Source organism: Salvelinus fontinalis, chromosome 38 (genome assembly GCF_029448725.1).
Source record: "Salvelinus fontinalis isolate EN_2023a chromosome 38, ASM2944872v1, whole genome shotgun sequence".
NCBI classification, from domain to species: Eukaryota; Metazoa; Chordata; class Actinopteri; order Salmoniformes; family Salmonidae; genus Salvelinus; species Salvelinus fontinalis.
In genome coordinates, this window is record NC_074702.1 from 1,281,243 (window position 1) to 1,296,242 (window position 15,000).

The following is a 15,000-nucleotide window of genomic DNA, read 5'->3' on the forward strand; positions in this document are numbered from 1 at the left end:
AGGGAGGGAGGGAGGGAAACAGGCAGAAAGACAGACAGACAGACAGACAGGGAGGAAGGCTGTTAATGAGAAGGTTCCTGTGCATAGCCCTGTTTTCCTTGGGTCTGGCTCAGCTAGCTTTAGACTCAGCTGTCCTTGTGCCATCTTTCCCTGTGCTGGGGGCCTCTCCCCCTGTGTACATGACTGGCTCTGTTATCTCCCCCTGTGCTGGGGCCCTCTCCCCCTGTGTACATGACTGTCACTGTTATCTTTCCCTGTGCTGGGGCCCTCTCCCCCTGTGTACAGGACTGGCTCTGTTATCTTTCCCGGTGCTGGGGCCCTCTCCCCCTGTGCTGGGGGCCTCTCCCCCTGTGTACATGACTCTCTCTGTTATCTTTCCCTGTGCTGGGGCCCTCTCCCCCTGTGTACATGACTGTCTCTGCTAGCTTCCCCTGTGCTGGGGGCCTCTCCTCCTGTGTACAGGACTGTCTCTGTTAGCTTTCCCTATGCTGGGGGCCGCCCCCCCTGTGCTGGGGCCCTCTCCCCCTGTGTACAGGACTGTCTCTGTTATCTTTCCCTGTGCTGGGGGCCTCCCCCCCTGTGCCCCCCCTGTGCTGGGGCCCTCCCTGTTCTGAACTGTTCTGTTCTCAGGTCAGACCTCGGTGAATAACTGTTCTCAGGTCAGATCTCGGTGAATAACTGTTCTCAGGTCAGACCTCGGTGAATAACTGTTCTCAGGTCAGATCTCGGTGAATAACTGTTCTCAGGTCAGACCTCGGTGAATAACTGTTCTCAGTGAATAACTGTTCTCAGGTCAGACCTCGGTGAATAACTGTTCTCAGGGTCAGATCTCGGTGAATAACTGTTCTCAGGTCAGACCTCAGTGAATAACTGTTCTCAGGTCAGACCTCAGTGAATAACTGTTCTCAGGTCAGACCTCAGTGAATAACTGTTCTCAGGTCAGATCTCAGTGAATAACTGTTCTCAGGTCAGACCTCGGTGAATAACTGTTCTCAGGTCAGATCTCGGTGAATAACTGTTCTGTTCTCAGGTCAGATCTCGGTGAATAACTGTTCTCAGGTCAGACCTCGGTGAATAACTGTTCTCAGGTCAGATCTCAGTGAATAACTGTTCTCAGGTCAGACCTCGGTGAATAACTGTTCTCAGGTCAGATCTCGGTGAATAACTCTTCTGTTCTCAGGTCAGACCTCGGTGAATAACTGTTCTCAGGTCAGATCTCGGTGAATAACTGTTCTCAGGTCAGACCTCGGTGAATAACTGTTCTCAGGTCAGACCTCGGTGAATAACTGTTCTCAGGTCAGACCTCGGTGAATAACTGTTCTCAGGTCAGACCTCGGTGAATAACTGTTCTCAGGTCAGACCTCGGTGAATAACTGTTCTGTTCTCAGGTCAGATCTCGGTGAATAACTGTTCTCAGGTCAGACCTCGGTGAATAACTGTTCTCAGGTCAGACCTCGGTGAATAACTGTTCTCAGGTCAGACCTCGGTGAATAACTGTTCTGTTCTCAGGTCAGACATCGGTGAATAACTGTTCTGTTCTCAGGTCAGACCTCGGTGAATAACTGTTCTCAGGTCAGACCTCGGTGAATAACTGTTCTCAGGTCAGATCTCGGTGAATAACTGTTCTCAGGTCAGACCTCGGTGAATAACTGTTCTCAGTGAATAACTGTTCTCAGGTCAGACCTCGGTGAATAACTGTTCTCAGGGTCAGATCTCGGTGAATAACTGTTCTCAGGTCAGATCTCGGTGAATAACTGTTCTCAGGTCAGACCTCGGTGAATAACTGTTCTCAGGTCAGACCTCGTTGAATAACTGTTCTCAGGTCAGATCTCGGTGAATAACTGTTCTCAGGTCAGACCTCGGTGAATAACTGTTCTGTTCTCAGGTCGGACCTCGTTGAATAACTGTTCTCAGGTCAGATCTCGGTGAATAACTGTTCTCAGGTCAGACCTCGGTGAATAACTGTTCTGTTCTCAGGTCAGATCTCGGTGAATAACTGTTCTCAGGTCAGACCTCGGTGAATAACTGTTCTCAGGTCAGACCTCGGTGAATAACTGTTCTCAGGTCAGACCTCGGTGAATAACTGTTCTGTTCTCAGGTCAGACCTCGGTGAATAACTGTTCTGTTCTCAGGTCAGATCTCGGTGAATAACTGTTCTCAGGTCAGACCTCAGTGAATAACTGTTCTCAGGTCAGACCTCAGTGAATAACTGTTCTCAGGTCAGACCTCAGTGAATAACTGTTCTCAGGTCAGATCTCAGTGAATAACTGTTCTCAGGTCAGACCTCGGTGAATAACTGTTCTCAGGTCAGATCTCGGTGAATAACTGTTCTGTTCTCAGGTCAGACCTCAGTGAATAACTATTCTCAGGTCAGACCTCAGTGAATAACTGTTCTCAGGTCAGATCTCAGTGAATAACTGTTCTCAGGTCAGACCTCGGTGAATAACTGTTCTCAGGTCAGATCTCGGTGAATAACTGTTCTGTTCTCAGGTCAGACCTCGGTGAATAACTGTTCTCAGGTCAGATCTCGGTGAATAACTGTTCTCAGGTCAGACCTCGGTGAATAACTGTTCTCAGGTCAGATCTCGGTGAATAACTGTTCTCAGGTCAGACCTCGGTGAATAACTGTTCTCAGTGAATAACTGTTCTCAGGTCAGACCTCGGTGAATAACTGTTCTCAGGGTCAGATCTCGGTGAATAACTGTTCTCAGGTCAGACCTCAGTGAATAACTGTTCTCAGGTCAGATCTCAGTGAATAACTGTTCTCAGGTCAGACCTCAGTGAATAACTGTTCTCAGGTCAGATCTCAGTGAATAACTGTTCTCAGGTCAGACCTCGGTGAATAACTGTTCTCAGGTCAGATCTCGGTGAATAACTGTTCTGTTCTCAGGTCAGATCTCGGTGAATAACTGTTCTCAGGTCAGACCTCGGTGAATAACTGTTCTCAGGTCAGATCTCAGTGAATAACTGTTCTCAGGTCAGACCTCGGTGAATAACTGTTCTCAGGTCAGATCTCGGTGAATAACTCTTCTGTTCTCAGGTCAGACCTCGGTGAATAACTGTTCTCAGGTCAGATCTCGGTGAATAACTGTTCTCAGGTCAGACCTCGGTGAATAACTGTTCTCAGGTCAGACCTCGGTGAATAACTGTTCTCAGGTCAGACCTCGGTGAATAACTGTTCTCAGGTCAGACCTCGGTGAATAACTGTTCTCAGGTCAGATCTCGGTCAATAACTGTTCTCAGGTCAGATCTCGGTGAATAACTGTTCTCAGGTCAGACCTCGTTGAATAACTGTTCTCAGGTCAGATCTCGGTGAATAACTGTTCTCAGGTCAGACCTCGGTGAATAACTGTTCTGTTCTCAGGTCGGACCTCGGTGAATAACTGTTCTCAGGTCAGACCTCGGTGAATAACTGTTCTCAGGTCAGACCTCGGTGAATAACTGTTCTCAGGTCAGACCTTGGTGAATAACTGTTCTCAGGTCAGACCTTGGTGAATAACTGTTCTCAGGTCAGACCTCGGTGAATAACTGTTCTCAGGTCAGACCTTGGTGAATAACTGTTCTCAGGGTCAGATCTCGGTGAATAACTGTTCTCAGGTCAGACCTCAGTGAATAACTGTTCTCAGGTCAGACCTCGGTGAATAACTGTTCTCAGTGAATAACTGTTCTCAGGTCAGACCTCGGTGAATAACTGTTCTCAGGGTCAGATCTCGGTGAATAACTGTTCTCAGGTCAGACCTCAGTGAATAACTGTTCTCAGGTCAGACCTCAGTGAATAACTGTTCTCAGGTCAGACCTCAGTGAATAACTGTTCTCAGGTCAGATCTCAGTGAATAACTGTTCTCAGGTCAGACCTCGGTGAATAACTGTTCTCAGGTCAGATCTCGGTGAATAACTGTTCTGTTCTCAGGTCAGATCTCGGTGAATAACTGTTCTCAGGTCAGACCTCGGTGAATAACTGTTCTCAGGTCAGATCTCAGTGAATAACTGTTCTCAGGTCAGACCTCGGTGAATAACTGTTCTCAGGTCAGATCTCGGTGAATAACTCTTCTGTTCTCAGGTCAGACCTCGGTGAATAACTGTTCTCAGGTCAGATCTCGGTGAATAACTGTTCTCAGGTCAGACCTCGGTGAATAACTGTTCTCAGGTCAGACCTCGGTGAATAACTGTTCTCAGGTCAGACCTCGGTGAATAACTGTTCTCAGGTCAGATCTCGGTGAATAACTGTTCTGTTCTCAGGTCAGATCTCGGTGAATAACTGTTCTCAGGTCAGACCTCGGTGAATAACTGTTCTCAGGTCAGATCTCAGTGAATAACTGTTCTCAGGTCAGACCTCGGTGAATAACTGTTCTCAGGTCAGATCTCGGTGAATAACTCTTCTGTTCTCAGGTCAGACCTCGGTGAATAACTGTTCTCAGGTCAGATCTCGGTGAATAACTGTTCTCAGGTCAGACCTCGGTGAATAACTGTTCTCAGGTCAGACCTCGGTGAATAACTGTTCTCAGGTCAGACCTCGGTGAATAACTGTTCTCAGGTCAGACCTCGGTGAATAACTGTTCTCAGGTCAGATCTCGGTCAATAACTGTTCTCAGGTCAGATCTCGGTGAATAACTGTTCTCAGGTCAGACCTCGTTGAATAACTGTTCTCAGGTCAGATCTCGGTGAATAACTGTTCTCAGGTCAGACCTCGGTGAATAACTGTTCTGTTCTCAGGTCGGACCTCGGTGAATAACTGTTCTCAGGTCAGACCTCGGTGAATAACTGTTCTCAGGTCAGACCTCGGTGAATAACTGTTCTCAGGTCAGACCTTGGTGAATAACTGTTCTCAGGTCAGACCTTGGTGAATAACTGTTCTCAGGTCAGACCTCGGTGAATAACTGTTCTCAGGTCAGACCTTGGTGAATAACTGTTCTCAGGTCAGACCTTGGTGAATAACTGTTCTCAGGTCAGACCTCGGTGAATAACTGTTCTCAGGTCGGATATCTGTGAATAACTGTTCTCAGGTCAGACCTCGGTGAATAACTGTTCTCAGGTCAGACCTCGGTGAATAACTGTTCTCAGGTCAGACCTCGGTGAATAACTGTTCTCAGGTCAGACCTCGGTGAATAACTGTTCTCAGGTCAGACCTCGTTGAATAACTGTTCTCAGGTCAGATCTCGGTGAATAACTGTTCTCAGGTCAGACCTCGGTGAATAACTGTTCTGTTCTCAGGTCGGACCTCGTTGAATAACTGTTCTCAGGTCAGATCTCGGTGAATAACTGTTCTCAGGTCAGACCTCGGTGAATAACTGTTCTGTTCTCAGGTCAGATCTCGGTGAATAACTGTTCTCAGGTCAGACCTCAGTGAATAACTGTTCTCAGGTCAGACCTCAGTGAATAACTGTTCTCAGGTCAGACCTCAGTGAATAACTGTTCTCAGGTCAGATCTCAGTGAATAACTGTTCTCAGGTCAGACCTCGGTGAATAACTGTTCTCAGGTCAGATCTCGGTGAATAACTGTTCTGTTCTCAGGTCAGACCTCGGTGAATAACTGTTCTCAGGTCAGATCTCGGTGAATAACTGTTCTCAGGTCAGACCTCGGTGAATAACTGTTCTCAGGTCAGACCTCGGTGAATAACTGTTCTCAGGTCAGACCTCAGTGAATAACTGTTCTCAGGTCAGACCTCAGTGAATAACTATTCTCAGGTCAGACCTCAGTGAATAACTGTTCTCAGGTCAGATCTCAGTGAATAACTGTTCTCAGGTCAGACCTCGGTGAATAACTGTTCTCAGGTCAGATCTCGGTGAATAACTGTTCTGTTCTCAGGTCAGACCTCGGTGAATAACTGTTCTCAGGTCAGATCTCGGTGAATAACTGTTCTCAGGTCAGACCTCGGTGAATAACTGTTCTCAGGTCAGATCTCGGTGAATAACTGTTCTCAGGTCAGACCTCGGTGAATAACTGTTCTCAGTGAATAACTGTTCTCAGGTCAGACCTCGGTGAATAACTGTTCTCAGGGTCAGATCTCGGTGAATAACTGTTCTCAGGTCAGACCTCAGTGAATAACTGTTCTCAGGTCAGACCTCAGTGAATAACTGTTCTCAGGTCAGACCTCAGTGAATAACTGTTCTCAGGTCAGATCTCAGTGAATAACTGTTCTCAGGTCAGACCTCGGTGAATAACTGTTCTCAGGTCAGATCTCGGTGAATAACTGTTCTGTTCTCAGGTCAGACCTCGGTGAATAACTGTTCTCAGGTCAGATCTCGGTGAATAACTGTTCTCAGGTCAGACCTCGGTGAATAACTGTTCTCAGGTCAGACCTCGGTGAATAACTGTTCTCAGGTCAGACCTCGGTGAATAACTGTTCTCAGGTCAGATCTCGGTGAATAACTGTTCTCAGGTCAGATCTCGGTGAATAACTGTTCTCAGGTCAGACCTCGTTGAATAACTGTTCTCAGGTCAGATCTCGGTGAATAACTGTTCTCAGGTCAGACCTCGGTGAATAACTGTTCTGTTCTCAGGTCGGACCTCGGTGAATAACTGTTCTCAGGTCAGACCTCGGTGAATAACTGTTCTCAGGTCAGACCTCGGTGAATAACTGTTCTCAGGTCAGACCTTGGTGAATAACTGTTCTCAGGTCAGACCTTGGTGAATAACTGTTCTCAGGTCAGACCTCGGTGAATAACTGTTCTCAGGTCAGACCTTGGTGAATAACTGTTCTCAGGTCAGACCTTGGTGAATAACTGTTCTCAGGTCAGACCTCGGTGAATAACTGTTCTCAGGTCGGATATCTGTGAATAACTGTTCTCAGGTCAGACCTCGGTGAATAACTGTTCTCAGGTCAGACCTCGGTGAATAACTGTTCTCAGGTCAGACCTTGGTGAATAACTGTTCTCAGGTCAGACCTTGGTGAATAACTGTTCTCAGGTCAGACCTCGGTGAATAACTGTTCTCAGGTCAGACCTTGGTGAATAACTGTTCTCAGGTCAGACCTTGGTGAATAACTGTTCTCAGGTCAGACCTCGGTGAATAACTGTTCTCAGGTCGGATATCTGTGAATAACTGTTCTCAGGTCAGACCTCGGTGAATAACTGTTCTCAGGTCAGACCTCGGTGAATAACTGTTCTCAGGTCAGACCTCGGTGAATAACTGTTCTCAGGTCAGATCTCGGTGAATAACTGTTCTCAGGTCAGACCTCGGTGAATAACTGTTCTCAGTGAATAACTGTTCTCAGGTCAGACCTCGGTGAATAACTGTTCTCAGGGTCAGATCTCGGTGAATAACTGTTCTCAGGTCAGATCTCGGTGAATAACTGTTCTCAGGTCAGACCTCGGTGAATAACTGTTCTCAGGTCAGACCTCGTTGAATAACTGTTCTCAGGTCAGATCTCGGTGAATAACTGTTCTCAGGTCAGACCTCGGTGAATAACTGTTCTCAGGTCTCGGTGAATAACTGTTCTCAGGTCAGATCTCGGTGAATAACTGTTCTCAGGTCAGACCTCGGTGAATAACTGTTCTCAGGTCAGGTTTATTCCATTTCAGCAGAAACGCAGCAGGTCTTCAAATAGAGGCGAACTGAAGGAGCAGAATAAATAACTAGATCCCACAGTCTGGGTCTGTGTCCAGAAACCACCCTGTTTCATACGTAGTGCACTACTTTAGACCAGCTATGCTATATAGGGAATATGGCACCATTTAGGAGACACAGCCTGGGTGTATTCTGTTTAAAGGAAGCAGAAACAGAACAGGAAACAGGAAACAGTCCACTTGTCAAAAACAGGACGTGTTGGGCTTGTGGAGTCAGCTTCTCTGCAGGGTCCCGGGTCCGATCCCTGCCCTAGCTGGGTTTCCTGTCCGACCGGAACCGGGGTTCCATTCTGGCCTCTCCACTTCCTGTGGGTCCACACAGCGATTCAGGACTCTGACGTACGGAATGACCTTACTGTAACAGGCTCGTACTGTAACTCTGTAACACTCCAGTCAAGGACCTTGTACTGTACTGGTCTAACCAAACTGTTGATGGATCTCTGTGACCTCTCCTGGAGGATACCTCTACCTGACTGGCTGTTCCTGACCTCTGTGACCTCTCCTGGAGGATACCTCTACCTGACTGGCTGTTCCTGACCTCTGTGACCTCTCCTGGAGGATATACCTCTACCTGACTGGCTGTTCCTGACCTCTGTGACCTCTCCTGGAGGATATACCTCTACCTGACTGGCTGTTCCTGACCTCTGTGACCTCTACTGGACGATACCTCTACCTGACTGGCTGTTCCTGACCTCTGTGACCTCTCCTGGAGGATATACCTCTTACTGACTGGGTGTTCCTGACCTCTGTGACCTCTACCTGACTGGGTGTTCCTGACCTCTGTGACCTCTCCTGGAGGATATACCTCTACCTGACTGGCTGTTCCTGACCTCTGTGACCTCTCCTGGAGGATATACCTCTACCTGACTGGCTGTTCCTGACCTCTGTGACCTCTCCTGGAGGATATACCTCTACCTGACTGGGTGTTCCTGACCTCTGTGACCTCTCCTGGAGGATATACCTCTACCTGACTGGGTGTTCCTGACCTCTGTGACCTCTACCTGACTGGGTGTACCTGACCTCTGTGACCTCTCCTGGAGGATATACCTCTACCTGACTGGGTGTTCCTGACCTCTGTGATCTCTACCTGACTGGGTGTTCCTGACCTCTGTGACCTCTCCTGGAGGATATACCTCTACCTGACTGGCTGTTCCTGACCTCTGTGACCTCTCCTGGAGGATATACCTCTACCTGACTGGCTGTTCCTGACCTCTGTGACCTCTCCTGGAGGATATACCTCTACCTGACTGGCTGTTCCTGACCTCTGTGACCTCTCCTGGAGGATATACCTCTACCTGACTGGGTGTACCTGACCTCTGTGACCTTTCCTGGAGGATACCTCTACCTGACTGGGTGTTCCTGACCTCTGTGACCTCTGCTGGAGGATACCTCTACCTGACTGGGTGTTCCTGACCTCTGTGACCTCTCCTGGAGGATATACCTCTACCTGACTGGCTGTTCCTGACCTCTGTGACCTCTCCTGGAGGATACCTCTACCTGACTGGCTGTTCCTGACCTCTGTGACCTCTCCTGGAGGATATACCTCTACCTGACTGGCTGTTCCTGACCTCTGTGACCTCTACCTGACTGGGTGTTCCTGACCTCTGTGACCTCTCCTGGACGATACCTCTACCTGACTGGGTGTTCCTGACCTCTGTGACCTCTCCTGGAGGATGTATCTCTACCTGACTGGGTGTTCCTGACCTCTGTGACCTCTCCTGGAGGATATACCTCTACCTGACTGGCTGTTCCTGACCTCTGTGACCTCTCCTGGAGGATATACCTCTACCTGACTGGGTGTTCCTGACCTCTGTGACCTCTCCTGGAAGATGTATCTCTACCTGACTGGGTGTTCCTGACCTCTGTGACCTCTCCTGGAGGATGTAACACACTGCCCTGTGAATCCTATTCCTTTAGATTGGGTCATTTTTGCATGAGCTCAGTCTTATATCTTATATCTGGTGTTCTGCTTGTCTCTACTGAAGGTCTTCAGTCTGTGCCCTTGTGTCTCCCTTCACTGGTCCTAGATCAGTTGTTACTTAACAGTATGCACCTGACACAAACAGCACTACATACTGTGGGATCTGTTCCTAGATCAGCTGTTAGTTAATACTATGAACATGACACAGACAGCACTACATACTGTGGGATCTGTTCCTAGATCAGCTGTTAACACTATGAACCTGAACACAGACAGCACTACATACTGTGGGATCTGTTCCTAGATCAGCTGTTAACACTATGAACCTGAACACAGAAAGCACTACATACTATGAAACCATCATATTTTGCAGCTGTTGTGAGTTCAGTTTCATGAGGTCTGGACGATATCCCAGAACTTTGTTTTTTAGTACTCTTTGGGCCGGGCAGAATGATCTTTCAATTTCCTCGACTGTTTTTCAGAGTGATAACGTAGTAAAACAAATTAGAGTTGTAATGTTCTGAATGAGTGTGGGTTTCTGAGGTTTTGGGGCCTAATTACTTGTTAGTGAAAAGTTTGTTGATTCCAGTAATGATCACAAGAGAAGTGCCAAGCCACAGCTTTGTTCCCAAACAAGAATTATCAAAACACATTTTATATTCTCCATATTCAGCACGTCTGTTGCCAGTGCCTTAAATCTATCGCCTACTGTAACGTAACATTACAACTCTCTGTATTACCTCTATCCCCTACTGTAACAGCTCTCTGTATTAACTCTGTCCCCTACTGTAACAGCTCTCTGTATTAATTCTATCCCCTACTGTAACATAACATTACAACAGCTCTCTGTATTAAATCGATCCCCTACTGTAACAGCTCTCTGTATTAACTCTATCCCCTACTGTAACATAACATAACAGCTCTCTGTATTACCTCTATCCCCTACTGTAACATAACATAACAGCTCTCTGTATTACCTCTATCCCCTACTGTAACAGCTCTCTGTATTCACTCTATCCCCTACTGTAACAGCTCTCTGTATTAACTCTATCCCCTACTGTAACATAACATAACAGCTCTCTGTATTACCTCTATCCCCTACTGTAACAGCTCTCTGTATTAACTCTGTCCCCTACTGTAACAGCTCTCTGTAATAACTATATCCCCTACTGTAACAGCTCTCTGTATTAACTATATCCCCTACTGTAACAGCTCTCTGTATTAATTCTATCCCCTACTGTAACATAACATTACAACAGCTCTCTGTATTAAATCGATCCCCTACTGTAACAGCTCTCTGTATTAACTCTATCCCCTACTGTAACATAACATAACAGCTCTCTGTATTACCTCTATCCCCTACTGTAACAGCTCTCTGTATTAACTCTGTCCCCTACTGTAACAGCTCTCTGTATTAACTCTATCCCCTACTGTAACATAACATAACAGCTCTCTGTATTACCTCTATCCCCTACTGTAACATAACATAACAGCTCTCTGTATTACCTCTATCCCCTACTGTAACAGCTCTCTGTATTCACTCTATCCCCTACTGTAACAGCTCTCTGTATTAACTCTATCCCCTACTGTAACATAACATAACAGCTCTCTGTATTACCTCTATCCCCTACTGTAACAGCTCTCTGTATTAACTCTGTCCCCTACTGTAACAGCTCTCTGTATTAACTATATCCCCTACTGTAACAGCTCTCTGTATTAACTATATCCCCTACTGTAACAGCTCTCTGTATTAACTCTATCCCCTACTGTAACAGCTCTCTGTATTACCTCTATCCCCTACTGTAACAGCTCTCTGTATTACCTCTATCCCCTACTGTAACAGCTCTCTGTATTAACTCTATCCCCTACTGTAACAGCTCTCTGTATTAACTCTATCCCCTACTGTAACAGCTCTCTGTATTACCTCTATCCCCTACTGTAACAGCTCTCTGTATTAACTCTATCCCCTACTGTAACAGCTCTCTGTATTAACTCTATCCTCTACTGTAACAGCTCTCTGTATTAAATCGATCCCCTACTGTAACAGCTCTCTGTATTAACTCTATCCCCTAGTGTAACAGCTCTCTGTATTAAATCGATCCCCTACTGTAACAGCTCTCTGTATTAACTCTATCCCCTACTGTAACAGCTCTCTGTATTAAATCGATCCCTTACTGTAACAGCTCTCTGTATTAACTCTATCCTCTACTGTAACAGCTCTCTGTATTAAATCGATCCCCTACTGTAACAGCTCTCTGTATTAACTCTATCCCCTACTGTAACAGCTCTCTGTATTAAATCGATCCCCTACTGTAACAGCTCTCTGTATTAACTCTATCCCCTACTGTAACAGCTCTCTGTATTAACTCTATCCCCTACTGTAACAGCTCTCTGTATTAACTCTATCCCCTACTGTAACAGCTCTCTGTATTAACTCTATCCCCTACTGTAACAGCTCTCTGTATTAACTCTATCCCCTACTGTAACAGCTCTCTGTATTAACTCTATCCCCTACTGTAACAGCTCTCTGTATTAACTCTATCCCCTACTGTAACAGCTCTCTGTATTAACTCTGTCGCCTACTGTAACAGCTCTCTGTATTAACTCTATCCCCTACTGTAACATCTCTCTGTATTATCTCTATCCCCTACTGTAACAGCTCTCTGTATTAACTCTATCCCCTACTGTAACAGCTCTCTGTATTAACTCTATCCCCTACTGTAACAGCTCTCTGTATTAACTCTATCCCCTACTGTAACAGCTCTCTGTATTAACTCTATCCCCTACTGTAACAGCTCTCTGTATTAAATCGATCCCCTACTGTAACAGCTCTCTGTATTAAATTGATCCCCTACTGTAACAGCTCTCTGTATTAACTCTATCCCCTACTGTAACAGCTCTCTGTATTACCTCTATCCCCTACTGTAACAGCTCTCTGTATTAACTCTATCCCCTACTGTAACAGCTCTCTGTATTAAATCGATCCCCTACTGTAACATAACATTCTGTATGTATCCATGGCCTCATGTGATACAGGTGGAAGCTGAGCTCTACACTAGATGTTTTACTGTCATCAACGCGGGTGGATTTCTCATGTTATTTGTCACGTACACACGTGGTTAGCAGATGTTAATGGGAGTGGATTTCACATGTTATTTGTCACGTACACACGTGGTTAGCAGATGTTAATGGGAGTGGATTTCTCATGTTATTTGTCACGTACACACGTGGTTAGCAGATGTTAATGGGAGTGGATTTCACATGTTATTTGTCACGTACACACGTGGTTAGCAGATGTTAATGGGAGTGGATTTCACATGTTATTTGTCACGTACACACGTGGTTAGCAGATGTTAATGGGAGTGGATTTCTCATGTTATTTGTCACGTACACACGTGGTTAGCAGATGTTAATGGGAGTGGATTTCTCATGTTATTTGTCACGTACACACGTGGTTAGCAGATGTTAATGGGAGTGGATTTCTCATGTTATTTGTCACGTACACACGTGGTTAGCAGATGTTAATGGAAGTGTAGCGAAACGCTTTTGACCTGACAGATGAAGGCTGTGGTTTGTGGTGTCGATTTGTTTGGCTGTGTTTGTTTGTGTTACAGATGTAAGTTGATCAGTTGTCTCTCTCTCTGTGTGTTCCAGAGGTGATCTAATTGGTTGTCTCTCTGTGTGTGTTCCAGAGGTGATCTAATTGGTTGTCTCTCTCTGTGTGTTCCAGAGGTGATCTAATTGGTTGTCTCTCTCTGTGTGTTCCAGAGGTGATCTAATTGGTTGTCTCTCTCTCTGTGTGTTCCAGAGGTGATCTAACTGGTTGTCTCTCTCTGCGTGTTCCAGAGGTGATCTAATTGGTTGTCTCTCTCTCTGTGTTCCAGAGGTGATCTAATTGGTTGTCTCTCTCTCTGCGTGTTCCAGAGGTGATCTAATTGGTTGTCTCTCTGTGTGTTCCAGAGGTGATCTAATTGGTTGTCTCTCTCTCTGTGTTCCAGAGGTGATCTAATTGGTTGTCTCTCTCTCTGCGTGTTCCAGAGGTGATCTAATTGGTTGTCTCTCTGTGTGTTCCAGAGGTGATCTAATTGGTTGTCTCTCTGTGTGTTCCAGAGGTGATCTAATTGGTTGTCTCTCTCTCTGTGTGTTCCAGAGGTGATCTAATTGGTTGTCTCTCTGTGTGTTTGAGGTGATCTAATTGGTTGTCTCTCTCTTTCTGTGTGTTCCAGAGGTGATCTAATTGGTTGTCTCTCTCTCTCTGTGTTCCAGAGGTGATCTAATTGGTTGTCTCTCTCTCTGTGTGTTCCAGAGGTGATCTAATTGGTTGTCTCTCTCTGTGTGTTCCAGAGGTGATCTAATTGGTTGTCTCTCTCTCTGTGTGTTCCAGAGGTGATCTAATCGGTTGTCTCTCTCTCTGTGTTCCAGAGGTGAAGGACTATGAGCCTCCATATGGCTGTAAAGTTCAGATGCATCCTGGTGTGGAGAGCATGAAGGATCACCTCCTTAGAGACAGAGGAAGACCTGAGATCCCAGACAGCTGGGTCAACCACCAGGTACACACACACCTACCTACCTACCTACCTACCTACCTCCCTCCCTCCCTCCCTCCCTCCCTACCTACCTACCTACCTACCTACCTACCTACCTACCTACCTACCTACTGTACCTACCTACCTACTGTACCTACCTACCTACTGTACCTACCTACCTGCTGTACCTACCTACCTGCTGTACCTACCTACCTACTGTACCTACCTACCTGCTGTACCTATCTATCTATCTATCTATCTATCTATCTATCTATCTATCTATCTATCTATCTATCTATCTATCTACCTACCTACCTACATACCTACCTACCTACTGTACCTACCTACCTACCTACCTACCTACCTACCTACCTACCTACCTACTGTACCTACCTACCTGCTGTACCTACCTACCTACCTACCTACCTACCTACCTACCTACCTACCTACCTACCTACTGTACCTACCTACCTGCTGTACCTACCTACCTACCTACCTACCTACCTACCTACCTACCTGCCTACCTACTGTACCTACCTACCTACCTACCTATCTCTCTTCCTTTCTCTCTCTCTCTCTCTCTCTCTCTCTCTTTCTCATTCACTCACACACATCAAATCAAATCCTCTGTGTATGTCTCAGTGCTCAGTAGATAGGTTATAATTCTCTGTTGTCTACCTCCTCCTACAGGGCATAGCCATAGTGTGCGGCTCCATAGAGGAGTGTTGGGACCACGACCCGGAGGCCAGGCTCACAGCCCAGTGTGTTGCCGAACGCTTCAGCGAGATAGAAGACGAGATGGAGAAACTGTCCAGCCGCAGCAGCTCCGACGAGAAGATACCTGCGGAGGAACAGAAGATACCGACGAAACCCGGAGAAGAGCGACAGATGATAGCGGAACAGATAGAAGAGGGGAAAGTAGCGGCGGAGAGCTCTGTGAGCGATGAGAAGTGAGGGAAGGGGGGAGGAGAGAGGACGTGGAACCCG

At 46.5% G+C, this 15,000-nt stretch overlaps 1 protein-coding gene across 1 annotated transcript in view; it reads left to right on the forward strand.

The window, feature by feature from the left end:
• Nucleotides 1-8,154: 8,154 nt before the first annotated feature.
• The window catches only part of LOC129837803 (TGF-beta receptor type-2-like), a 7,684-nt gene continuing 838 nt past the window's right edge, over nt 8,155-15,000 (forward strand). Inside the window, exons 1-2 of the mRNA XM_055904245.1 lie at nt 8,155-14,037; nt 14,704-15,000. The exon at nt 14,704-15,000 is cut by the window's right edge and continues 838 nt beyond it. Coding sequence (XP_055760220.1) covers nt 13,951-14,037; nt 14,704-14,967 — 351 coding nt within the window. The 5' untranslated portion in view covers nt 8,155-13,950 and the 3' untranslated portion in view covers nt 14,968-15,000. The remainder of the gene's footprint in view (nt 14,038-14,703) is intronic.